Below are 27,998 nucleotides of genomic sequence, written 5' to 3'. Positions count from 1 at the left end.
TATGCTTTCATTTTTTTTTTAAAGAAATGGAACCCTATTCCTGCGACACTTTTGTGGCATTACCCCCAGCAACAGTTGATAATAGGGTTATTTTTGGAAAAAATTCAGACAGACTCTTTGATGAAGTACAAGAAGTAATTTACTATCCAGCTGCAGTTCATAATGATTTACAAAAACGTCTTAAGGTAGGTAAAATATATGTTGCATTAGCAATGTCTATCTTTAAAAATATCAAATGGGGCCGAGTGGTGGAGCACACCTTTAATCCCAGCACTTGGAAGGCAGAAGCAGGCAGATCTCTGTGAGTTCGAGACCAGCTTGGTCTATGAGAACTAGTTCCAGGACAGCCTCCAAAGCAATACAGAGAAACCCTGCCTTGAAAAGCAAACAGACAAACACCAACAAAAATCAAATGAATAGTTCTTTAAAAAATAATGTAATATTCTTTTATGTATATGAGTATTTTACCTGTATGTATGTTTGTGCACCATGCATGCCTCGTACCCAAGGCGGTCAGAAGAAGGTGTAAGATCCTCTGCAACTACAGTTACAGACGGCTGTGAACTGTCATGTGTGTGCCAGGAACTGAGCACTGGTTTTCTACAAGAACAGCAGGTGTTCTTAACCACTGAGCCATCTCTCCAGACCTGGAAATGGTTGTTTCTTTCATTAGCTCCCAATTGACAGAAGACCACTGAAGTTAAAATTCAAGAATTTAAGCTTGAAAATGGCTTGACCCAAAAATGGACTTCTGGTCTTTTATTTCAATAATTTAGAAGCTGCTAAGAAAATAAAAATTATTATCTCTTTGATTAAATATCTGAATGCTTTTTATATGTTATATATGTTTGCTGTGGTAAGGGATTTAAAGTCAGTTATTAAAACCTGGACAAATATATTTTTTGATGATTTTTTAAAATTTAAATTTGAAACAAGCTTGTTTTACATGTCAAACCCTCCCATCCTCCCCTGTCCCCCTCAACCAATCCCTAGCCCCTCCTCTTTCTGCTCCCCAGGGAGCAGACATCCATGGGGATCTTCAAAGTCTGTCATATCATTTGGAGCAGGGCCTAGGCCCTCCCCAAAACCTGGACAAATCTTAACAATAAAGTAGGGGGAGGCATAGCAGGCTGTGGCAGCAGAGAAGGAACATCCAGATTAAACTAGCCATTAAAGAGTGGAGCTGGATAGTTGACTCAGTAGTTAAGAGCACTTGTTCTTGCAGAGGACCCAGGTTTGATTCCCAGCACCCACATAGTGGCTCACAACCATCCATAACTCCAGTTCCATGATATCCAATATTGTCTTTTGACCTTTGTGGGCACCAGGCACACATATGCACAGAAATGCTGTAAGCCTAAGCCTAAGCCTAAGCAAAACACTCATTAAACAAAATAACAAATAAACCTTTAAAAGAAGAATGATTTCAGCTGATGGATCAAAGGGATTTTCTTGGTATAGAACAAGAAAAGAAATATTTTAGATTTATTAAATAACAGGTTGTTTTTCTTTTCCTTCCTCTGGTGCCACATTTTTCAGCCCTATAAATATGTTTTGTGGTCCATCAAAAGAGGTTTAGTAGGCATCCGATAATAACACCAACATACATTTTGTGTTTTCCCTCACCTTTTACATGCACATTAAATAAAATGTCCTTTAAAATGTTTAGGTAAACAGTCTGTTTACATGGAACGTAAAGGTTTATATTATCTTCTATTGTTATGAACTTTGTAGATGCATTAAATATGACTTTTTCGTATGTTAGGCTACAGTTTTGCTGTAACTTGGGATAGCATTTCTGTTCTGTGTGTGTATGATTTAATCCACCCATCATGTAAGCCAGGTCCCCACTTTTCCTCATAGGTCTCTTACACATAAGTGTGAGCTCTGCAACAAGTCTTTCTCATCTGACTAAGGGTGTCTGGCACCTGTGAGTACTTTAGTGTGTCACTGGTCAGGACACACTAGACATTGGACTTGAGAACTGCTTTCTTAATTCTCCATGAGACAGTATGAAGATTAATAACCATCACTTCTAAGCTGCCAGGGCACCTCTGTCCATTCCCTTCCAGGCCTTCACAAAGTTTGTTTTATCTCAGTTAATGGAGATGCCTTTGTTTCTTGAGGTGTTCCTTTATCTTTATAACTGACATGTCTCATGTACATTATAATAGGTCATACTCAAAACGTATTTAAACAATGAATGCTTTACAGTCAATTCTGAATGAGTTTTAAGGTTAATGCTTTTATTATTGAAGGTTTCAATTCGGTTCCATTTCATCAACCTTCATAGTGATCATGCCTTCCAAATGGTGTTTTAAATTCGGGAAATTGATAACTTTCTATTTTTGATTTTTACAATTATATGACTTTTTGGTTTTACAGTGTACTTATATAGAAATTGATCAAGTTCCTGAAACCTATGCTGTTGTCCTTAGTCGCCCAGCTTGGTTGTGGGGGGCAGAAATGGGAGCCAATGAGCATGGAGTCTGCATTGGGAATGAAGCTGTATGGGGAAGAGAAGCTATTTCTAAGGAGGAAGCACTTTTGGGCATGGACCTTGTCAGGTAACTATTATGTTGTTTTCTCACTACAGACTATACAGTGCAATTGAGAAAGCTGTCAGACGCCAACCCCTGGCTTCTCCATGCATGCTTGCATGAATGCATACCCTAGGCACACACCCACATAAACATGTACGTACTGCACAAACACCTCCTGACACTTACACACACCCATGCACATCACTGATTGGGAGAGGGGCCAAAATCAGAAATTATAATTCATCAGAAATGCCTGAATTGCTTTATAACGTGGTTGGTTAATGTCTTCACTTTACAAAGAGATATCTCAGCCTTAGAAATAAAATAACTTTGCAATAAGTTAACAAGATGGAAGTTGACCCCAAAAATATTTTCATTGTTCCAAACTGCCTTCAGAAGTAAAACTTTAAAAGATTTTACTGTTAACTTGCACTTTTTGTTTTTACTTTGAATGTAATAAACATGGTACTTCTTGAACATGAAGTTAAGATGAATAAAGGAAATTATTTTTAATTTGAGATCCTCTGTATTTTTATTTTAGACTTGGCCTTGAAAGAGCTGATACAGCTGAAAAAGCTCTCGATGTCATTGTTGACTTACTAGAAAAATATGGCCAAGGTGGAAATTGTGCAGAGGGTGAAGAATTTAGCTATTATAACAGTTTCCTGATAGCTGATAGGAATGAAGCCTGGATTCTGGAGACTTCAGGGAAGTACTGGGCAGCAGAAAAAGTCCAAGGTATGAACAACTATTTGCAATTTGGTTTATATACTTATGTAATTAATAAAATATGTATACTTATCTGTAGCTAATAAATTTACTTGCCTTTCAAAATTTATAATCCATTGCATTAAAAGATAAACTGCAGAGCAAAGTTAAAATGAGGAAGAACATAAAGGGAAAAGAAACTATGATGAACATTCTTACAAAAAATAAGCAGGAAGCATTATCTCTACAGCAGCTTTTGGCTATTTATAGTGTTTTCTCTCTTTTTAACAACTACCTTTTTTTTTTTTTTAACTTAGAACAGAATTCCAGTATTATATTATGTGTAAGTATGGAGGTAAAGAAAAGGGAGTTAAGCTGAGTGTTGGTGGTGCATGCCTTTAATCCCAGCACTCGGTGACAGAGGCAGGTGGATCTCTGTGAGTTCGAGGCCAGCTTGGTCTACAGAGCTAGTTCCAGAACTGGTTCCAAAGCTACAGCTACAGAGAAACCCTGATTTGAAAAACTAAAAAAAAAAAAAAGAAAAAAAAGAAAAGGGAGTTGGGTTGGGGCCAGTGTTTAAATATATTGACACAGTAATAAGACAAAATTGGGTGTCATTGACTACTGACTGCTTTGGAGTTGACCCCTCTCATGATTTATTTGTGGTTGTTTGTGGTGAAGTAGTCCTCTTACTTCTTCTTGTGTGAGTGTGTTTGTGGTGTGTGTACATGTCTATGTTGGGAGGGGGTCATGCGTGACCACTGTGCATTGAAGGTCAGAGGACAACCTCTGGTGACTCACTGTCCTCTTTGTGGCAAGGTGCCTATTTGCTGCTTCTGTGTATGCCTGGCTTTCTGATCCATGAGCTTCTGGGCATTTTCCTATATTGTCTTTCATCTCACCACAGAAGCTCTGGGATTATAGATACTACCACCATCCGCGACTTTCCATGAGCCTTGGAGATTTGAATTCAGATAACCCGTTAAGCTCTCTCTGCAGCCAGTCCTCTTAATTTCAAACAAAGAAATCCAGGGATAGAAAGCAACTTCAAGTAGTGAGTTAGTCTTTTCATCCCTATTCTCAGTTCATTGTTTTGTAGTTAGAGGGTAGATTTATGTTGAAACATAATCACATATTTCTTGTGTACTTATATATTGACTCTCCTGGTTTTACAAACAGATGAGACACATGTAAATACTAAATGGAGGTTAGCTCAGTTGGTATTGTGTTTGTCTAGCATACACAAAGTCCTGGTTTAATCATCAGCATTGTATAAAGCTGTGAATGGCAGATTCCTGTAATCCCAACATCTGGGAAGCATAGAAGTAGGGAGCTCAGAAGTTCAAGATCATTGTCACTCTTCGGTGGTGGCACACACCTTTAATCCTAGCACCCAGGAGGCAGAGGTAAGCAAACCTCTGAGTTTGAAGCCAACCAGGTCTATACAGCAAGTTCCAGGATAGCCAGAGCTACACAGAAAAACCCTGTCTGACCACTTTATCTTTTATTGAACATATTGTGTAAAAGACAAATGAATGAATAGTATTGAAAAAAGTGGAGGCAGGAGAGATGATTCAGAGGTTAAGAGCACTGGCTGCTCTTCCAGAGGTCCTGAGTTCAATTCACAGCAACCACATGGTGGCTCACAACCTTGTTATGAGATCTGGTGCCCTCTTCTGGTGTGCAGGCAGGCATGCAAGCAGGATACTGTATACATAATAAATCTTAGAAAAAAGTCTTACCTGGTCATGGATGCCTTCCTGGGTCTGATTATCCTGCTGAGATCACTTGCTTCTGCCTTCTCTTTCTCTTCCTAAATCATCTCAAGAACTAGATTGTTGTTTTGAGTATCCCTAGCACAGAAGTGATCCATTTCTGATGGATAGTTGATCACCTGCATCTGGTCATTGCATAGTATGTATGTGAATTGAAATGCTAAACAAAGCGTCATACATCTTACCATAAGATACTACTCAGAAATAAAGAATAATGTGATGAGTAGAATTATACCGAGGTAAAAAGCCAGAAGCTTTTTACCTTACAGGCCGCAGGGTGGCTCAATGGGTAATGGTGCTTGCCGCCAGCCCTGACAACCTGAGTTTGATTCCCCAGAAAACACATGGTAAAAGGGTGCCTCAATGCACATACACACAAGAAAACAAATGTACATTTAAAACTTTTTAAATAATTTACAAAAACCCAGAAGGTTATTTACTGTGTGATTTCGCTTATATAACATTCTTTTAAAAATGTTAATTTGTGTGTACGTGGGCATGTGTGCTATGGCACATATGTGGAGGTCGGAGAAAGAGTTTTGAGAATTAGTTTCCATCATGTGGGCTCTGGGGATTGAATTCAGATGGTCAGACTTGTGGCCAGTGTCTTTACACACTAAGCTCTCTTACCAGCCCCTATATAATATGTAACGTTGAGTTACATTATCGTAAAAGCATTTACTGGGTACCTGGAGGTAATGAATTATTAGGATTGGGAATGCATGGCTTTGGTATGAAACAGTAACATGGTGCAAATATTCTTTTTCTTGACATCAATACCAACATTCTGGTTGTAATATTATTTATTCTATAGTATTATGAAATGTGATGGGTGGAAACTGAATGAAGTGTATACTATCTCTGGATTATTTCACATAACTACATCCGAGTCTACAGTTTTCTCAAAGTTTAATTTTAAAATTTGTTTAGACTATGCAGTAGATGTACATGGCAAAAAACTCGCATCAAGTTTACATAGTGTAGTGATAGATTGTTTATGTTAAAGGTAACTTTTCTTCATCATTTTGAAATAGGAGTTCGGAATATTTCCAATCAGCTCTCCATAACAAGCAAGATCGACCGGGAACACCCCAACATGAGAAACTATGCTAAGCAGAAAGGCTGGTGGAATGGCAAAGAGGACTTTGATTTTACTGCAGCATATTCTTACATTAACACAGCTTCAATGATGACTTCATCAAGCAGATACTGTCAGGGTGTCAAGCTTCTGAATAAGCATAAAGGTAATTGTAGCACAAAAATTGAATTTTGTCAGATGTAATATGGGAGTGATATAATCTTATAATAAAAATATAGTTTGAATAAACAGAGAGCATTAGGATAGTATAAGCTACTTTTTGATATGTAAGAAGTATTAAACCATTGTGAGAAAGTACTGATTCTTTTTGAGGGCCAAGTTCAGATTCTCAAACCTCAGAAACATTTTTCTTTTTTTTAAAAAAAAATTTGAACCAGGATCTCACTATATAGCTCTGACTGGCCTTGGAACTCACAGAGATCCACCTGTCTTTGTCTTCTGAGTGCTGGGATTAAAGGCGTGGGCCATGACACCTGGCCATACTGCCTCTTTTTTTAAATTATCTTTTAACAGTAGTATTTTTGTTTATATGTTTTGTCTTATTTTGTTTGTGTGTGGCTTCATATATGCTCACATATGTGTTCAGGTATGCACACTCATGTTTGTATGTGGTGATATATTATTTATGATTTATTAAAGCTTGCCTGAGGATTCAGAAAGCAAAGTTTGCCATAAGCTATAGGGGTCAGGCAGTGGTGGTACACCCTTTTAATCCCAGGACTCGGGATTAAGAGGTAGATGGATCTCTGTTAGTTCAAGGCCACACTCAGCCTTAGAAAAGAGTCAAAACCCTATCCCTCCCCCCCAATAAATCAAAACAAGAACAAGTAATTTAGAGTTCCTCTCTAAGCTTCGTGGAATATCCCCCTCAGTTTCCAGTGTCTGCGGCTGACTTCTGATTCTTCAGACCAGAAAGACCAAGGATTCCTACTTCTGCTTGCATAGCATGGCACAGCATTGTACAGATTTTCCCAGCATGGTACAGTATGGCACAACATAGGATTTACTCAGACTGCAGTCACAATAACACTGGGAAATATTCTGTGCTGCAAAACTGTCCTCCAAGTGTCACCTGCCCTCCAAATTGTCTCATTTTTGTTAACTGGGCAAAGATTTCCGGCAGCTGCTTACAGTGTTGGCTCAAGCTTACAGCTGACGATGGAGAGTTGGTCCAGGTGCTGTGCACATAGCCTCAGAGGAAGCAGAACTCATGCCTGTGCCTTTAATAGATTGTGCTTCTCTTCTACTCAGAACATGTATTTGCAGGGTTCGCAGCTAAAGTGCACAAGAGCAAACAGAAGTCTCTCCATTTTCCTGCATGCAGTTCTTTTATATTCGTCGATGACACCTGCTTAATGAGACAGTCTTGTGTATGCATTCATTATATCTGAAATGGTACCATGCACTCAGAGCTTTTTGCATATAATGTTCTCTCTCTCTCTCTCTCTCTCTCTTTTTTTTTTTTTTGTTAAAATGTTACTTTTATTTGAACTCACCTGAGTAAGTGTAGGACAGTGAAACAAATACAACAGGATATATACACAGCATGTCAAGGAGCAGTCTTTAAGAGCATGCTATAAAGAGGAAGACTGGGAGTGTGCCTGGACTGACAGTCTCCGGCTACGGATTAACCCATATGCGAATCCAATACCATTTGCGAATCCAATACCATATTCGAATCCAATAATCTCCAAAGGGTTTGGGAGATTTATTTTATTTTCATTTCCAGTCTTTTAAAGTAGACAGATCTGCTTACAAGTGATTTTAAAAGCACACAAAATTTAAGTACAAAATGGGATTAAACCCAGCAGAGTGATGTAGGTGCCTGCAACAAAACTGACTGCCCAAGGCAGTAATGGCAGACAATGAGACTGGAATCCTCATCCTGCAAAACCAGAAGGGGGACTGCACAGTGGGGTCTGTGAGTAACCTTAGCTTCTACTTGCTACTTATTTCACATAGTAAGAGATCTTCACAGATAACCTGCACCCATTTAATTAGCCAGGTAGCAATTTCTACTCTGTAATAGGATTATAAGGCCACAATATTCCTTCAGGACAAACCCTTTAATGACTTTTAATATCACTTATTCATTCTTTTGAAGTGTAAAGTGTCTCAACTGGATTATGATTACAGATCATTTTAAATACACCATTGTGAGTATATTAAAATTATTTATACTACTTATATCTAATATTCAAAGAAAATTTACTAGTAAATGCTACAGTAGGCATCAGTCTGACATGCTTATTAATTGATCCTATAGGTATAATTATAGGTCATGATATTAGAGTCTATTCTATCTTACTAAATCAGGAACACTGCATTTACAGCACAAATAAACTCAGGAAGTGCATACACCCAAGGATCATGCTAGCTCTTATTATCTTGTCACAGCTCAGACATGAATCCTCACTGTGTGAACAAAAGTCAGATCCAATTCTTCCATTAAAAGGTGCTAGTGGAAGTTGTCAGGCGTCTTCCAATATAGATCCCCAATCCAATGGCCAGCAGATGAGAGAGCAACCTTCAGAAAGTCTGCTGAGAAAATGCCGCCTTTCTTCATAACGCTGGTGTTTCTCATGCTGAGAGTATTTGTGCGTTTCGGGTGTTTAAAAAGGAACTCCTTGGGGGGGGGTGTTTTCTGGCCAACTTGACCAATCCCATATGTAGTCTGAGTTTTTCTTCAAGATGCTTTCAACTTCTCTTCTTCTCTCAATATAATCTTCCTCAGACCGAGTGCTGTTTTTCTCTCCAAAGCTGTGGCTGTCTGTTTCAGCTCTGTTGATATCTTGTGGTGTCTGGGAGTGAGGTGGGCTGTCACAGTGAGAACTCTTGGAGCTACTTCGCCCAGTCATGCTGGGCATCAAGCAGTATTTTTCCATGTCACCATTATAAATAGAGATGGTGGCTGGAACACTGTTCCCATTCCCATTGCTGAAATGCAGTTCTACCCAGGAGCCCTGCAGGTTCTCTTCCCCACTCTGCGACATTGTGGCTCTGCAAAAGAGCCTGAGCCCAGTGGTGGTCTCGAACGAACAAGGGCCACCCGTTGCCGGTTAGCTCTGAGGCCAGGCGAAGCTGGGCTCTAATGTTACTTTCTTAATTTAAGATACTTTATGTGTACGGATGTTCTGTCTACCTATGCCTGGTTGTGTGCCTGATGCCCACGGAGGGCATTGGAAGCCCACAAAGAGCATCAGATTCCCTTGGTACTCGAGTTACAGATGACTGAGCTGTCATATAGGTGCTGGAATCAAACCTGGGTCCTCTGGAAGAGCAGCCAGTGCTCTTAACCACGGAGCTATCTCTCCAGCCCCCATGACTTTATTGTTTTGAAACAAGGTCTTGACATATAGCAGAGGTTGGCCACAAACTTATGTACCTCCTGATTCTGCCTCCTGTGTCCTGGGATTACAAGCCTGTGTCATCACACATCTGTCATTATTTTTTCTCTAGTTAGAAATATATAGGTGTTTAGTTTTAAATACACAGAAACAGGTGTATTATACTAGTATTTTAATAGCTCCTTTATTTCTCTGTAGTAGTATTTTAATCATTACATAGTAGAAATTTCTGATCAGACTTCAGCTAACCCTGTTTTTGAAATGTTTTAGTTTTTTGTTACTGAAAATTATGTAGCCTGTCTATAGCTTGTTTATATTACATCCGTGATTTCCATCCTAGAATGAGTTTCTGAAGGAAGAATGTGAAGTTGGAAACCTATGTGTATTACATATTTATTTGATCATATATATTTTAAGACTTGGAATATGAAAAAAAAAGACTTGAAATATGTTGGGAAAAGTCAGAAAGTTTCATTAATTCAGATTTCCACCAACAATATTTGAATGCCAGTTTCTAATATGCTTATCAATTTAGAACATTACTTTGTTCTACTTTTGCAAATTTGTAGGCAAAATTAGCATATTATTTAGAGATATCATTTATTAATGAGATTAGACACTTTCATTTATCAAAAGTTTGTCATTATCTACAAATTACTTATTAAGCATGTTATTTTTCCCATTTATCTTTGGATTACTACTGGCTCTTAAAAGATAACCTCTAGCTGAGCAGTAGTGGCACATGTCTTTAATCCCAGCACTTGGGAGACAGAGGCAGGCAGATTTCTGTGAGTTTAAGGACAGCCTGGTCTACAGAGTGAGTTCCAGGAGAGGCTCCAAAGCTACACAGAGAAACCCTGTCTCAAAAAACCAAAACCAAACAAACAAAAACAAAAACAAAAACAAAAAAACAAAAAAACAAACCCTCTAGTCAGGCACAGTTGTGCAATCTTGTAAGCTTAGTGGTTGGGAGGCAGACACCAAGGATCTCTGGTTTTAACAACCTGATCTGAGTTTCATGCCAGCGAGGGCTACCAACACCAACAACAGAATAAAAACAAAAATCCAGAAAGCAAAGAACTTCCAAAATACCTTTCTTCACTTCTTACCAAATAATTTTAGCAAAGTACTTTTAATTTAGATTACTAAGTGGCAGATAATTTTCACAAGGGTAATTGTAATGAAAAAATGTAACTGATCACCTTCACTTAAAGAATAATAATAATGAAAAAATACTTTTGGAGAAGGGGTCTTACTGTGTATTTCCAACTGGCCTAGTACTTGCTGTGTAGTCTGAGCTAGGCTGGACCTCACAGACACTTGTTTGCCTCTTCCTCCCAAGTGCTGGGATTAAAGGCCTGTACTACCATGCCCAATCCATATGAAATGTTTCTATAAGTAATCAGAAAGCACTACTCAGATGGGCCAGTCAGTGATTAATATTTGCCTTGAGGTATTCATTAAATAGTTTAGTCCTATGTTAGCTATTTGGTATGGCAAAATAAAGTGTGACAGAACATTCTTAGAACAACTTAAATTTTTTTTTCTGGGTATTCACTATCTTAAGATATTTTAATATCCAAAAGAATGTCTTCTAATTTAAAGTTTCCTATACAGATTTTCAATGTTAGCTTGACATTTTACAAATATTTAGCAACCCTCCCTCCCCAGATATGTTAGAAATGCCACAGCATGTTACTCCAGGGATCTTTATCGTAGGCATGGAGTAACTCAAGAGTAGCCATTGCAGTAACAGCTGCCACTCCCGTCTTCCAGGCTTGTCAAGGATACTCTGCGGAGTTATTTTCTTATCTATGGCCCACAAGTGGCCATGAGAAACAGATAGTATCTTTATTTTATATGTGAGATCTCATTTGCCTTCTCTGTGAAACTGGTAAAAACTAAGCTTTCCTACTTGCTCTTTGGTTGTGTTAGTTAGTTTCTTTAATTCATTGTTTTGCACTAGTCAGGAATGAACTAGGTGTGAGGACTTGCTCCTAATTCCTCAAGGATTGAGCATTTGGTAGCTGAGATGGGAAGAACCAAGCAAGTTCACTCTGGACTGTGATAGTAAGACTATGTCTCAGACAAACATGATAGACGAAAATGTCAAGAATCCCAAGGTTGAGGGTAATTGGACAAGAGGAGGGAAAACCAAATAGAATGTTATAAACTAATTGGATACTACCCTGAAATAATTGTCATATTTAACTATAAAATAACAGAATCACAGACCTGAAATGCATGTATGAGTGTAGTACTGGATGCATCTGGCAGACATCACTCTTTCCAAGTGTGATGTACAGTTCATCCAGTTTTCTATGCTTTGCCAAAAGAATAAATGTCTTCCCAATAGTTCCATATGAAATTGTCTACTGAAATATTATTTTTAAAATTTGCTATGATTTTTTTCTAGATAAAAGAGCCTACTTCCCTTCTTTCCATCTGTCCCTACCTGATGGCTATTAAGTGTGCTGCATGTATATCCAAATTGTATCTATATTCATGCGTGTATTTTAAGTAACCAGTTTAAATTGCTGTGAAATTGCACCCTGTGTTTTACGTTCACTTTACTGAACCTTCCACTGCAGTCTTAGTACTTATTCAATGCTTGCTAGTGGATCACTTAGAGCTGTCCTCCTCGAGTGGTCATGTAAATCCTCCTTTCATTTTGAGAATTGTAGGTTTTGAATTTTTGTAATGCCTATATTATCACGGTGTTACAGTTCTGACACTGTTTTTTATTAAAACTTGCCATTTGTAGGAATTTAGACCTGAATCATTTTTAAATCTCACTAGATGTTGAAGCTTTGTGCCTGATAGATAGGTGTGAATGGTAGGGTTTTGCTTTATTGTTGAGTTTAATATCGAGGGCTGAGTATAGATGTATCCCTCTTTTCTCCCCAGTGTTATTCAAGATTTACTGAAAAAGATACAGCGCGGCCTCCCTAACAAGTTATCTCTAAATTCAGCAAGGTATTTTTTGCACTTCAAATCATGGTTATATTATGAAGGAACTAGGTAAGAGCACGCATGTGTGCATATAATCTGTTGCCATTAATAGAAAATTGTTGGTAGCTTGCATCTTTAACAGCAGAACATTAGATTCTTTTGTATTAAAGGTAATTTCCTTTTTCATTGAAGCATCAAAAATCATAATGTGACTCTCTGTGAATTTTACTTTTGATCCCCATATTGGAGAAGAGGGGGGGGGTCTTGCCTTTTACATTGTCTCTGAGTTAATCCAGGGCCTGGTGTATACTAAGTCCATACACTATTAAAATATGCTTTCACTCCCAATTATTGTAGGGTTTTTTGAGGAAATAAGTCAGTTACCCATAAGTAAATGAAGACTGTTTCTTTAGAAATCATTTTAATACAACAATTAAACATTCCTACATAAGATATTCTAGTGTATCTAATGGCAGAAATTATATTTTACTTTTCTCAGTTTAAAGTATACTTTCATTATTTATCTCCTATCCCTCCTCTGTGTGGCCACCTCTCCCTCCCAAATTTATTGGCCTCCTCTTCTTTAATCATTGTTGTTACATATGAATAAATCTACATAAAAATATAACCTACTGAGTCCATTTGGTGGTGCCTAATGTATATGTTTCTAGAACTGACCACTTACTATTGGATAACCAGATGGGGCTCATCCCTGGGGAAGACTTAAGTCCCCATCTCTCTCTCAGCAGTCGTTAATTGCCTGTGGCGTTAGATGTGCTCCATCTATATCAGGACATCAACTGTTATTGGTTACTCCAGTCTTGTTTAGGCAGCATGTTGTTGGTATTTCATGGGTGTAGCTTCCCTGTCACATAGAAGGCACATTCTCACCGCAGACTTCCTGGTCCTCTACCTTGCAATCTTTCTTCCCCTTCTTTTGTGATGTTCCCTGAGCCTTGGGTGCAAGAGCTGTGATGTAGATATGTCTGCTGGGGCTGGGTGCCCCACATTCTGTTGTTGTATGTGTTTTGATTAGCTGTGGCTTTCTGTAATGGTCTCTTGCTGCAAACAAGCCTCTTTGATGAGGGGTGAGAGCTATGCGTACTTACTGATATAAAGATAAGTGTATAGATTCATACTGGGTTAGGAAAGTGGTGGTAGTAGATTCTCTAACATGCATTGCCTCACTAGTCATGTGTAGTTGGCTGAGTTTATAGTAGTAGGCCTGAGTTCCCTCCTGCTAAGTAGGATTTAAGTCTATCTAGACAGTGGCCACTACTGCCTTTTAGGCATATTGCCATGCTGATCATTGTGGTTCATAGACATCATAGCTGAGTAAGACTTTTGATCGCTTTGCTGCCTTAGGAGCTTACATAATAGCTCTGGTAATATGAAAGCTAGTCTCGGGGAGGAGGCTTTTGAGTTAGTTCCAGCTCAAATTTGCTGAGTCCTCTGTCCAAAATGTGTGTTGTCTTCGGCAGTAGGGACTTAATCTTCAATTTCTGGGAGGCAACCAATGGCAGCAACAATAGGCTGTACTGTTTAAGGAATCTCTTCTAATCCCCTGAAAACGACGAAAGGAGGTCTCGCATACCTGTTACTGGTTTGGGGTTTTGTTAGATAGCCTGTGGCTCTTGGGGTGGATGTTATAGGAAACTAGTATTACTTTAGGACAACAGGAGGCTGACACATTTGGTAAATGAGGAGCATAGTGTGGTTTGGGTGAAGGCTTACTACTGACTGTAAAGAAGTACCTGGTATTAGACTAACCTAAGAATGACTCTGCAGTCCTGAGAAGGAAAGCCCACTGCTTGAAGGCATGAATCAGCACCCCCAACAGCTTAGCTGAGAGCAATTAAGATCCCATTCTAGTGCTTTGTATGGGCCTTTTCTTTCCCTTTTTAGTCTTTAATTTTGGAAGTAAATCCAGGACCTGGTACCTGTTAGTCACTGAGATACATCCTAGCCCAAGAACCCAGCTTTTTATGTCATAGTTTAAAGGTAATATGAAACACAGAGTAATTAAGCAGAAAGTAGTTAAGGCTCTTAAATGCTAACCAGAGCTCCTAGGAGTGCCATAGGCCTTAAGACAACATTCTCTGAGGATCAGCTGAGAGGCAGGAGTGGAAAGTGGCCCAAGTGTCCAGTGGAGATCCCAGAATTCTCTTCAGAGGTGAGAATGAACAGTAGTTCCATCTCAACAGATCAAAGTCATCTCTGTGTATCTTATTTATTTCTAGATTATTCAATCCTCTGTGTAAGAAAATTCCCCCCAAAAAAGAGAGTCCAAATTTGGGGACTGAAGAGATAGTTCAATGGCTAAAAGCACCAGCTGCTCTTCCAGAGGTCCTGAGTTTGATTCCCAGTACCTACAAGGCAGCTCACAACCATTTATAACAGTCCCATGGAATCCAGTGCTCTCTTCTGGTGTTCAGATGTACACACAGACAAAAACACTCACATACATAAAATACATAAGTAAATAGAAAACCCCATGAAGAGCTTTACAAACTTTCACTTGTTATATTCAGTATTCAGTCAGAAATAATTTGGGGTTAGACCTCATTAAAATACTTGCTGTGTAAGCATGAGGACCCAAGTTCAGATCCCCAGAACCCACATAGTGTCAGATGAATGTGGTGCCCACCTGTAATGCCAGCCTTGAAGGCAGAGACACTATCCCCATGCCAAGCCGACTCCTGACACTAGCCATATGAGCAAGCTCTGGGTTTGCTAAGGGTCCCTTCAGTGAATTAGGTGGAAGAATGATCGGGTGATTGTAGACACCAATCTCATGACTCCACATGAATTCATATGTACTAGCACATGTAATCACATGGAACACACATCACATTTATAAACAAACAGGAAAATGGGGAAAAATGACCAGGCCTGTCAAGATATAAGACCAAATGACTAAAAACCAAGAGGGGAAAGAAGGGACATTATAAACCAATTCTCAGGCTATCTACATATTAACTTTATTAGAAACAATTTAAAGTTAAAATTACATTGAAACTTTTTTAACAGCAAAAAATTTGTTTGAGACAATTATATGCAGAAAATGGAGCTGGATGTGGTGGTATGATTACCATCTCGACACTTGGGAGGCAAGAAGATGGCCTCAAGTTCAAGGCCTACTTGTCTACATATTTCCATCTAGGTCAGCCAGGGTAATATAGTGAGATCCTGTCTCAAAGGAAATAAAGAAAAAGAAAACAAAGAAAAAGAGAAAATGTAGAATTTTCATCTGTAAACTAGGGATCAAGTAGAAATGATAGGAAAAAATATGACTGATGCTAAGGGGTCATCAGATTGCTTTAACAACAAATTCAACAGAGATGAAAAATAGCAAATGAAAGGTTAGTAGAAAATATCCTAATTGAAAAAGAGAAAAGTAAGGCGGGTGTTGGTGGTACACACCTTTAGTCCCAGCACTCAGGAGGCAGAGGCAGGCTCGGATCTCTCTGAATTCCAGGCCAGTCTGGTCTACAGAGCGAGTGCCAGAACTGGCTCCAAAGCAATACAGAGAAACCCAGTCCTCAAAAACCAAAAAAATCAAAAAGGAAGGAAGGAAGGAAGGAAGGAAGGAAGGAAGGAAGGAAGGAAGGAAGGAAGGAAGGAAGGAAGGAAGGAAGGAAGGAAGGAAGGAAGGAAGGAAGGAAGGAAGGAAGGAAGGAAGGAAGAAAGGAAGGTTAGAAAATAGAAAATATGGGGGAAAAGTGAGAAGGGCCTGGATCCAGAGAACAGGTTTCATGCATGCGCGTGCGTGCGTGCGTGCGTGCGTGCGTGCGTGCGTGCTGGGGGGCGGTGCATCTCAGCAGAAAGGACAGAGACACTGAACCAGTATTCAAAGAATACTGGCTGATAATTTTTTCTAATTAATAAAAGCCATCTAAGCCACAAAGTGGCTCCACATATCACAAAGAGGACACTAACAGAGACCAGTCCTTGGGGACAGGAGTATCGGGAGAGAGAGAAAGGGAGAGGGTCAGGAGGTGAGCAAGGCCTGCCTTTTATAAGGGAACATAGTGAATGTGCACAGGTGGTGTTCTGTTAGTGGCTGCAGCTGAGGAGGTATCCTGTCCGGACCCTAAGGGCAGGCCAGTACAGATGCCTGAATACTCACATTCCTTCCTTTTGTTTATTATAAAAAGGTGAGGAGTTAGAAAGTGGTAGCAGGTGAGGCGGGGATAAGGATGCCGTGTTCTCCAGACTGCTTATTGCTGACTTGGGGGCATTGTAATCTTTGGGGGACCTGAGAAAGCTGAGGTGCTGGTCAAGTCCAGGAAGAGCTGGCTATTTCACTTTACTGTCCAGGCCCTGTGGGGCCATCCGGTGCCTCTTGGACCTGACAAGATGCTGTTTGAGGGGAATCCAAGTTGACTGCCTGGATCTTACAAGAATTTTTTGAGTTTGTTTAAAGATAAGTTTTAGACACATTAGCATTGCAGCTATTTGTAATCTGTACTGAAATTCACATTACAGAAATATCAGTAATACTCTGCCTGATTAATAGCTTAACAGAATTCCATGAGTTAGCATAGTGAGAGAAAAATCTAGAACATGTTTCATCCTTTTAAAAATTTGCAGTCACTTTTCCATATCACCAATTAAGCTTTCTTATCTTTACATAAACAAACCTTAAAGCATCTGATCCTTTCCCAACACCACTGCATCACCCAGACATCCTCTTTCTATCCAACTTACCAGGAAACACAGGTGGTCCATTACTGAGGGCAGTCATTGAAAAAGGAGTTCCTTTTAAATGAAGGAATAGTAAGAAGTTACATTGAAATCTGTTCTGTGAATCCCTCTCTCTCTGTCTCTCTGTCTCAGTACGGGGGACGTACATGCCTCTGGGGTGCTGCTGGCTCTCACCACCTGGACATGTTTGTTAGCCTTGCGCCTCCAGCTCTGTGCCTAACAGTTGATAGTCCTGTAGCAATAGCTGGTTAATTGTTTGATCAGAGATTTTTGAATGCATTGTTGGAGAAACTAGAAAAAAATGAATGAAGCAGGGTGTGGTTGTTAAAGATAGGACAATGAGGAGAGGGCTCAGGAAGGAAAGCATCCACTTCCATATGGGGTTCCCAATCCAGTAGAGTTGAGAGAAACTGTGGGATGAAAGATTCATTCTTCTGGAATTGGGGACAAGGCTGTAGCTCGAGTTCTAATTGGTCTTAATAATAAAAACCTGGAGTCAGATATAGGGGTTAAAGCTGAGAGACCAGAGAAGCAGAGTAGCCAGAACTAGCCAGTTCTTACCTGTAAGGAGTATGGTTTTTCTGCCCGCCGCCGCCAGTCCTGTCCCGCCGCCGCGCCTACCCCAATTAACACACAGAGACTCTGTATTTGATATAATGCTGTTGGCCAGTTACTTGTTTCTTATCGGCTAGCTCTGTCTTAAGTATTAACCCATTTCTGCTAATCTATGTATTTCCACGTGGTCTCCTCTTACCCTCGGAGAGCCGGCTGGCGTCTCTTCTCCCCAGTCTCTCCATCTTGACTCCTCTTCCCTACTTCCTCTTTCCTCCTTGTCTCCTAGTCCCGCCTATCTTGCTTTCCTATTGGCCAACAGTGCTTTATTCATTAACCAGTATGAGAAACATATTTACAGAATGACATCTCCCATCACTTACCTCTACTGAATCCTCAGAACAAAGGGGAGATCCTGTCTCTAGGAATCCTCTGACTGAATACCCTGAGCTTCTGTCTCCTCAATATCTTTCTCCATCTCCACAGTGCTGGGACTAAAGGTGTGTGATCCCAAGTGCTGGGATCAAAGGTGTGACCTCTGGTTCTCTTTGAGACTGGATCAGTCTAGTGTAGCCCAGGCTGGCCTTGAACTCACAGAGATCTGTCTGCCAATGCCTCCCGAGTGCTGGGATTAAAGGTGAGTGCCACACTCTGATCTTCAGGCAAACTCTGTTTGTTAAAGCACAAACAAAATATCACCACACAAGGCAGTTGATTTCAGTGTCTCTTGAAGCTTAAGGGAGCAGGGCCCCAATGGAGGTGAAGTTCCTGTGACATTTTAACAAGGAGTGGTTAGTTTGTTCTGTCTTTCCTGAGGACTGTCCATCTCTGACTCCCACGTTGCAGCAGACATAGACAGGGAGGGAGAGCAGACAGACACAAGCAGGTTTGTGAGCAAGGAAAAAGAAAGTGGAGAATTCTTTGTCTTTGTCCCTGACTGTCTGGTCCAAGGAATACTTAGGCCAGATTTGACCTAAAAGGAGTGGTCAGCGGATCTCCAAAAGACTTACCAGTGGGGGCGAGGAGGTGCATGACAGTCTCCAAGGATGAGGCAGAGGTTGAGTTGAGTGGGCATGAGTGAGGTAGAGAAAGAAGAGTCAAAGGTCTAAATATGCTGGCATTCCAGGGATCCAGAGAGGATCAGACTGAGTGGGCACAAGCTGTTTCTGTACACCATCACGTAAGAACAGAGCCTAAGAGCTCTGAGCCCAAGGGAGACACAGTTGCCTGGTACCAGGTCTTTGAGAAAAGCCAGAAGGCTAGGAAAGGACTGTGCTGGAGAGAGGAAGCCTTACATCCAGAACCCCACCAGAGACCCAAGTGTCGGTATTGAAGGGAAGGGAAAGCCATCAGTGAATGAGAACAGGGTTTGTTGCAGGTGGAAGATTGCAGATGTGTCAAGGGTGGAGCAGGTAGTAGGGGCCCAGTGTGAAGTAATTACCTTTTGGTGGGCCTTGCCACTAAGTAAACATGCCACAAGCAGCAGAGTTAGTGTTAAGAGGCTTATTGGGGGAGGAGGAGGTGGAAGAGTGAAAGGGTGATACCTCCTTCCATCTATCGGGTCTCTGGTAGAAAGAAATGATCCTGTAAAACATCAGGATGTATAGAGTTCCAGGAAGCAGCCATTTGGATTGGTATCTAAGGATTGGTATTTGAGACCAGGTCTGACTGCAAAGATGGGCGCAGTTCCCATGGATGGGGCGGAGAAGTAAGATCCAAGAGTCTGCAATTCCTAGTGTCTCAGGAATTCAGGGATGATCAGATTAAATAAGGCTGTTCTGTGCATCGTTCCACAAAGAACAGGGGCAAAGGCCTCAGAGCCCAAAAGAGCTGTGATTGCCTGGTACCAGGACTTGATGAGGCCAAAAAGCGAGAAACTACGCTCGAGAGATGAATCCTTACTCATGGGAAATGGCTAGAGGTGGAGAAGAGGGGCCTCACTCATCATGTTGGTATTATATGGAGGGCCCCAGTGATAGGGGCTGTTTTATATGGACCGAGTTCCAGGCATGCCTCAGACTGCAGGAGAAAGTACCAGGAGGGCCATCCAAGTCATGGCACCAATGTTACAATTTATTTAAAAATGGTGGGAAGGAGTCTCGCCTTACAACAGGGCTCACATGGGAGATTTGTTAGAACAGGCAGAGAAGTAAGGCAGACACCAGTCCCTGGGGACAAAAGTAGGGGGAGACAGAGAAACGGGGTGGATAAGTCCTGTCTTTTACAAGAGGACATAGTAAATGTGCATAGGAGTTGCTCTTAGTGGCTGCAGCTGAGGACATATCCTGTCAGAATCTCAAGGACAGGCCAGATAGATGCCTGAATACTACAGGCACATCATCATAATGTTTCAGAGGAAAGCCAGAAGAATTTGTAAAGCATCTAAATAATATTCACAGGAGAAAATGTAAAACTGACAGAAAGGAGGGAACCCAGAGGCTAGGAAATGACACTCGTAAGGGAGAAAAATGGCATCTACTAATTTTGAATTGCAACTTAGTGAAAATGTTCTCCAAATACAAGGCTGAAATAAAACCAAGAGATTTCATCACTCACCATTGGGCACTTAAAACATTAAGGACATTCTTGAGGCAATAAATAAACACATAAATTCCAGCCAAGATGGTATTGCATGCATATCGTCAAAGCTATTAGAAAACTGAGGCAGGGGGTTTGCAGGTTTGCGAACTACCCTGGATAACTAGCAAACCCTGTCCCAGTGAGAGAGAGAGAGAGAGTTGTGTGTGTGTGTGGGGGGGGTGTGGGTCAGTGGAGAGGGAAATAAGAGTAGGGTAGGAAGAAAGAAGAATGGGGGATGGTCGCAGACAGAAGCAAGGTATACAAGAAGAGCAGGGGATGGGACTCCATTTCCCATAGCTCGGTGGCAGAGCTGTAGGGAGACTTGGGCAGGCCTATTTTGAGACTGCACAGCTCCCAAATCCCAAAGGTAGATTTATTTTGTTTCCTTTGTTTTGTTTTTGGAAACAGGATTTCTCTGTGTAGCCCTGGCTGTTCTGGAACTCTCTCTGTAGACCAGGCTGGCCTCAAGCTCGCAGAGATCCACTTGCCTCTGCCTCCTGATTAAAGGCTGTGTGCTGCCACCGCCTGCTCAGCAAGGTTGACTCTTTAAGTCACGGATTCACTTGTGACAGCTTTGCTGAGATGTCCATAGAGAATGGTAGTCAGGTTTACTTACACAAAATCTTTTCTTCTGCTAAACTCAGGCTCAGACTTTTGTCAGTCTGGGGTTTCCTTGATCTTCTTCTATTTCTCCACTGTCTCTCACAGATATTTTTCCTAAAATGGTTTTTATATGGTGGTTTTTATATAGTGGTTCCCGAATCACAACACCCTGGAGGCTGAGGAAGTTCTGGGTGGTTGTGAGTCACCTTGTGGGTGCTGGCAACCAAACCTGGGTCCTCTAGAAGAGCAATAGGTGCTGTTAACCTCTGAGCCATTTCTCCAGCCCCAGATAGGCCCTCCACACTGACTTTTAACTTGTTAAACAGTCTGTGCTAGAATAGACACCGTGACACAGTAGCACACACGACTGATTTGATGTGTGAATTTTTGTCTGATATAAATGCTGAGTACAGACACAGGTCAGTCACAAACATACTCCACCACCCCCGTTTTGGTGCTGGAGAATCAATACCAGTGAGTATTGTTTTACTTATAGAGGGAAAAAAAGCTTATGTTTGTAAAATATATGGATTATTTGATGGGTTTTACAACTATTTCCCCAGGAAACATAACTTTTGAAACAATGATGGAAATTCTTCGAGATGAACCAAGTGGCATCAACATGAAGGGAGAATTCCTGACCACCTCAAGCATGGTTTCTGTTTTACCTCAGGATCCCAGCCTTCCTTGCATTCACTTCTTTACAGGGACGCCACATCCTGAGAGGTGAAGTCCTGAAATACTATAAACCACCAAGAGGCCGTGGAGTGGGGTACAGTCATTAGTGTGGAGATGATTTTGTCAGTATAATTTGTTTAAGCAATTACTTCTTTTGAAAGTTTTATTATTTTAAAGTGTGTGTGTGTGTGTGTGTGTGTGTGTGTGTGTGATGACTGTGCAGGTGACTGTAGACACCAGAGGCATTGGATCCCCTGGAGCTGGATTTACAGGTGGTTGTGAGCTATCGATGTGGGTGCTGGGTACTGAAGACATGTCTTCTACAGGAGCACTACCACTGAGTCATCTCTTGAGGCCATAACTTTTAATGCATTGTCTGTTTGGGTTTTAATTGCATGTCTTTCTCTGTGTATAGTGGCTCTTGTTTTTTATGAAAAGAAAAGGTTAATGGATTTGGTTCTTGTATGCAGTTATCCTGATTCTTTTGCCCACAAGCATCTCTAGCATTGTCAAGAAAGATAGTAGGTCACTTTTCTCACTGATTTCCAACTTTGTAATATGAAGTGATAATAACAGTAAGCAGCATAAGTGATCTTATACCAGATACACTTATGTACCCTATTTAGAAAATACATACATGTGCAGTGTAAAATGTTACCAATTCAAGTTATGTGTCCTTAGGACTTTCATAACATATCTTAAGTTAAGTCAGTATCTTTTATAAAACTTAATGTGTGTTAAATTACAAACAACTCTGTATTCACTTCTCTGGTGTTACAGTTTTTCATATTATTAATGGTATCTTTTACTAGTTAGGATGAAACCCATGCCTCATTAACTCTAGTGCTGATTTTTTACTATAAGCCATAACTGGCATCTGTGACACTTAGGATTGCTATCACCCTGGCAAATGACAAACTTTTTTCCCAATATTCTTAGTGTGCCAGGCCATCTGGTAGATCTTTGGGAACACAGGGCTAAATAAAATATTGTCTTCTTTTCTAAATGTACAAGGGAGATGAGTCTCAGAATAACTAATGTGGCAGGTGTAGTTGGTTATGGTTTTTTTTTTTTCACTCTTTGGGGGCATGCCACCCAGCTCCAAGTAAATACACAGAGACTTATTCTTACTTATGAATGCCCAGCCTTATTTCTAGCCAGCTTTTTTCTTTTTAAAAAAGATTTATATGTATACAGTGTTCTGCCTGCATGTGTGCCCGCACACCAGAAGAGGGCACCAGATCTCATTACAGAAGGTTGTGAGCCACCATGTGGTTGCTGGGAATTGAACTCAGGTCCTCTGGAAGAACAGCCAGTGCTCTTAACCACTGAGCCATCTCTCAATCCCCTAGCCAGCTTTTGTTAAATTATCCTGTCTACCTATTACCTCTGGGCTTTTACCTTTCTCTCTTCTTTATCTTTTTCTTTCTTTGCTTCTCTTGAGTCTACATTTCTCCTCCAATTTATTCTCTCTGCCTGGCAGCCCCACCTATACCTCTCCTGTCTAGCTATTGGCCACCCAGCTCTTTATTAGAATAAATGTAACATATCTTAAAGTCATATCCCACAGCAGTCAGGAACCAATTAGAGTATATGCATTATTATTAGAAAACTCAATTAGAAGGAATCTGGGAAGATACAATAATTTTTTTTTTATCTTGACATGCAAATTCAATAAACACTCTTTCTTATAGGTCTGTTTTTAAGCCCTTCATATTTGTACCACACATTTCACAACTGTTGGATACAAAATCACCAACATTTGACCTTGAAAGGCCCATGGCAAAGAAGCCATATGTCAAGCCTGACAGAAGACACCCACTCTACCAAAAGCATCAACAGGCCTGGGAAGTGATAAGTAACAGTAAGGTATGGTTATGTTACCCTTTCTGTTGTGACATTAAGAATACTTTAAGGTGTAATTCAGTTCATATTTTGAATTTTGGAGTATTTGCCTTCTTTCCTTCCTTCATGAAAAATATAGGATTAGAAATAGTCACCAGGCCCATGGTGGTACATGCCTATAATCTCAGCACTGGGGAGGTAGAGGCAGGAGAATCTGAGTTCAAGACCAGCCTGGTCTACAGAGCTAGTTCCAGGACAGCTAGGACTATTACACAAAGAAACCATGTCTCAAAAAAGAAACAAAGAGAGAAAGAAATGAAGGAAGGAAAGAAGAAAGGAAGGAAGGAAGGAAGGAAGGAAGGAAGGAAGGGTGCACACCTTTAATCCCAGCAATAAGGAGGCAGAGATAGGCAGAGCTCTCTGAGTTCAAGGCCAGCCTGATCTACAGATTGAGTTTCAGGACAGTCAGGGCTACACAAAGAGAGACCCTTTCTCAAAAAACTAACTAAGAGTGTATGTATATTATGACTCCTTTAGAAAAATTAGAATTTTGAACATAGTAACAACAGCTAACAGTTACAGAACACTTATTATATATAGTTTTATATGTATTATTTAATCTTTACAACCATGTTATGGGGAAGGTATTATTATTCTGATAATTATTATTATTATTCTGAGACTCAGGGAAGTCGCATAGTTTGTTCAGTACATATTCCACACCAAAATAGTGTCTGAAAAGCAGTTAGTCTGGTCTTTTATGTAATGTTCTGAATCCTGCAGCCCCGCATTAGAATTGAAAGTGCCTTAAGGTGCTGTAGGTCAGTGAAAGAATGATCGCCTGGCATGTGAAAGTCTCCAGGTCCAATATCTGGCACTGCCAAAAAAAAAAAAAAAAAAAAAAAAAAATACAGCTGGAAAAAGTGGTTAAGATTTTGTAGACTTAAAATAATGAGCTGGGGTTTTTTACTTCAGTTTTGGTTTATTATTTTGTTTGGAAACCTTGTCTTACTGTATATTTCTGACTAGCTTGGAATTTTCAGAGTAGACCAGGCTGGCTTGAACTCACAGGAATTCACCTGCCTCTGCCTCCTGAGTGCTGGGATAAAAGATGTGTGCTGCCATGCCCAACTAGTATTTCGATTTTGTTTTTAGCTTAGTTTTTTGTTACAAGAATGATAGGTGCTCATTATTTTAAAACTTGAAACAATTTAGAAAAGCATTATATCACATGAAATAGCATGCCCAAAAATAAACATATATTTATTTTGTGGAACAGATTGAAAGATAATTTATAATATGCCCTACTTCTTCACTTCTGCCTAGCCTTTCCTTCTAACTCTGCAGAGGAAAAAAAAAAAAAAAAGATTAGAAAGAAAGTGCTGTCCAAAGGCAGGCATTAAGTCACCCCTGTAAAAAAGGTCAGCTCTCTTGTATGTCTCTCATCTGTCCATACTACCTGTTGACTGTCCTCTCCACCACTAAGCTGCCCCCAACCCCCTTTGTACTCTCTGAGACAAGGGCTCATTGAGTTGCCCAGGCTGGGAAGTCATTCTATAACCCAAGCAGAGTTTGAATTTATAATCCTCCTGCCTCACTTCCAAAGCTGCTGAGATTACGGGCAGCCTGGTCTCTGTGCTTTGGTTCATTCTCCTTAGCAATACTTGCAGGAGCATCTATCTGTCTGTCCCTTGATCTACTTCCACATAACATATAGCGCTCATGATAACACTCACATGTTGGGTTTTCCCCATAAAACTGCATCTAAGAGGTAGGCTTTGTGACAGTATTAAATATTTGGTAAACTAAGTTGAATTGGTTTAAAAGCTATTACTGGTTTAGGCGCTAATGAACACTAGTAAGTGACATTAAAAGGTAGTGGCAGATAGTGGAATTTGAGGGACATGTACAGAGCTGGGTCTTCTTCTGACTCTCTAAATAGCTACTTCTGTGCCTTAAGGAGAGTCACTAATATGATAACTTTGATTTACATTTCTTGAGTACTAGTGAGGCTGGAAATCTGTGCTTACTGTTATTTTTTATCCTCAGGTGACTTAGCTATTCATTTTTCCTTAATTTATTTCTCAATTGATTTTGAGTCAGTCTTTTGTTTTTCCTCAAGAGGCAAAAATATGAATATTAGATCTCACACACACATTAAAGATAGGCTCATGATGTATTGCCCAAGTTGGACTCTTACTCTTGAGTATAAGTGGTTCTCCTGTCTCAGTTCCAAGTAGTAGAATTATAGGTGAATGTCACCATACCCAACTTACGTCACCTCTTTTAATGTCAGTTAACTGACACTAACCATTTATGTCAAAAAATTTAATTTAGTCAATTTTGGTTTTTTTTTTCTTATGGCATTTTGATTTCATTCTTCAAAACACCTGCTTTAGCTCATAATAAGTGATTTTTCTATATTTTCTTTCTGTTATATATGACTTTTAAATGTTTATTAATGTTTATATGTATGCATGTACTATCTATATGTCACTGTGTATATATGTGTGTGTGTGTGCGTGCGTGCGTGCGTGTGTGTGTGTGTGTGTGTGTGTCTGCCTGTCTATGGTAGGTCAGGACAATTTTCAGGAGTTGGCTCTCTCCTTTGACCATGTAGGTCCTGGGGATAGAACTCAGGTCATCAGACTTGGTGGCAAGCATCTTTACCCACTGAGTCATCTTACTGGCTCACATATGTGTGCTTTTAAAAAAATACGTAATTCTCTAGGACTGGTTGAATGGCTCAGCAGGTAAAGGCGCCTACAGCCAAGACTAATGACTTGGGTTCAGTCCCCAGGACCCACATGGTAAAAGGAAAAAAACTAACTCCTACAAGTTGCCATCTGACTTCCAGGCAAAGCATGATGGTACCTTCACATGCACACACAAATGCACACAAATAAATAAATACTAACATTATTTGATTAACCCATCCTGAATCTGTTTTATATGTCATGAAGGCAGCAATTCTGAGCTTGTTTTTCAAAAAGATGATCAATTATTTAAATACTGCTTATTTACAAAATTATTTTCCCCCATTATCACAAAACACAGTGCTTCTTTGGGGAGTGGGGTATACATGCAGTTTCATGTTAGGAATCATCATTTTGTAGCACTTGGTGGTCTCAAAATTGTTGAGAAGTTTGCAACGGTGCTTACTTAGGTAATGTTCTTTTCCCCCCTCTAGATCCAAATTGATGATGACTTTTCAACTGTTTAAAAAATTATTCCTTTTTAGGTTGAAAATGTGGGTTGAGAGGTAGAGCGTTTGCCCAGTGTGTACAAGGTCCTGAGTTCAGTCTTCAGCACTGCGCACAGGAAATGTGCTGCTTTCTCTAAGAGTCACCCACCCACACCCACACACACCCACACACTTTCTTGACACAAGGAGAAATACCTTTTTATTGCTTTTCCTCTTGAATATTACTGTTTTGTTCCCTTGGTGTGAAGGAATTTATTGGCATTTATTTATCTGCTATCCTGTTTTCTCAGTGCTAAGGGTTGAACCCAAGTCCTCAAGAGTGCTAGGCAAACATTCTGCCACTGACATGGACCTGCAGGCCCATTTCCTTAATCAAATAAAATTGGCTTGAAATATACAAGCTCTAAATCCACAAAAACATCCTAGTCTTGATTTTCAGTACACTTCATTATATTCAACTAAAGCAAATTCCCATTTGTCTTGTTCTGAATTTCCTATTTATTAATACTGTGTGGCCATTCTTGTTTATTAATACTGTGTTTATTAATACTATGTTCTTGTTTATTAATACTGTTCTTGTTTATTAATACTGTGTTCTTGTATTTTCAGCTAAAATAACTAATTTTGGTATTTGTGCATTTACTGAACCTAGAGCAATGATTTTTCCTAAAGAAAAACATTCTTTTTTTTTTTCATTCCTTTTGTATCTACAGACTAGGAAAATAACCTAACCAGTAGAAACCAGAATAAATAAACTTTGCCAGTGATTTGGAATGTTGTTATATTCATGTAAGTGTATTGACTTTTATTATTTTAATTAGGAAAAAAGCAAGACAACGTTAGACAACATAAAGAAGCTGGAAAAAGAAGTGTTTGAAGAGATGGAATCAGTCCTCCAAAACAAACATCTTGACAAGGATAAGACTGTTAATCTCTTTACCCAATGTGTACAAGATGAAATTAAAATTTATCAGTCAAATATTAGTTCTTAATGATATGTTAAGTGGTCAAAAATCTTCCTTACTGCCTGATAAATGATACGTAGCTACTTTAAGGAGATCTGATTATCCCTGCATAATATTAAGTGATATTTTGACTGTTAAAACCATGGTAATTAGTATTTAGTTGCATAAAGCACAAAACACTAGCACGATGCATGGGCTCTGCTTGTCATATCCTGTATTGCCCTTACGTCATTTTCTCAGTTAAGAAAGCCCCATGCTTTTTTCCCCTCCCAATGGAAAGTCTGTCATATGAGTTGTTGTGCTTTGGGCAAATATTAACCACCTTAGAAAAGTGTCTAAGTCTAAGGCCCCATGCCCTTACACTGTCAGTCCTTTTGTTCTCTGGTTAGTTTTCCTTTTTCAGAATGTGCAGTTGGACTCTTACAGTCGGTAGTCTTTT

At 39.9% G+C, this 27,998-nt stretch overlaps 1 protein-coding gene and 1 pseudogene across 1 annotated transcript; one reads left to right on the top strand and one right to left on the bottom strand.

The window, feature by feature from the left end:
- Nucleotides 1-25: 25 nt before the first annotated feature.
- Nucleotides 26-27,754, top strand: Scrn3 (secernin 3). Its single transcript, XM_051184465.1, has 7 exons — nt 26-185; nt 2,386-2,567; nt 3,085-3,281; nt 6,061-6,270; nt 21,430-21,592; nt 23,239-23,413; nt 27,416-27,754. Exons 1-7 carry the CDS (start codon nt 27-29, stop codon nt 27,584-27,586), a joined length of 1,257 nt encoding a protein of 418 aa, XP_051040422.1. The 5' UTR covers nt 26; the 3' UTR covers nt 27,587-27,754.
- Nucleotides 8,252-9,140, bottom strand: LOC127222411 (BCL2/adenovirus E1B 19 kDa protein-interacting protein 3-like; annotated as a pseudogene).
- Nucleotides 27,755-27,998: the final 244 nt, after the last annotated feature.

Source organism: Phodopus roborovskii, unplaced genomic scaffold (assembly GCF_943737965.1).
Source record: "Phodopus roborovskii unplaced genomic scaffold, PHOROB, whole genome shotgun sequence".
Taxonomy (NCBI): domain Eukaryota; kingdom Metazoa; phylum Chordata; class Mammalia; order Rodentia; family Cricetidae; genus Phodopus; species Phodopus roborovskii.
The sequence above is the reverse complement of the archived record's forward strand: the minus strand, read 5'-3'. Positions and strand labels throughout refer to the sequence as shown.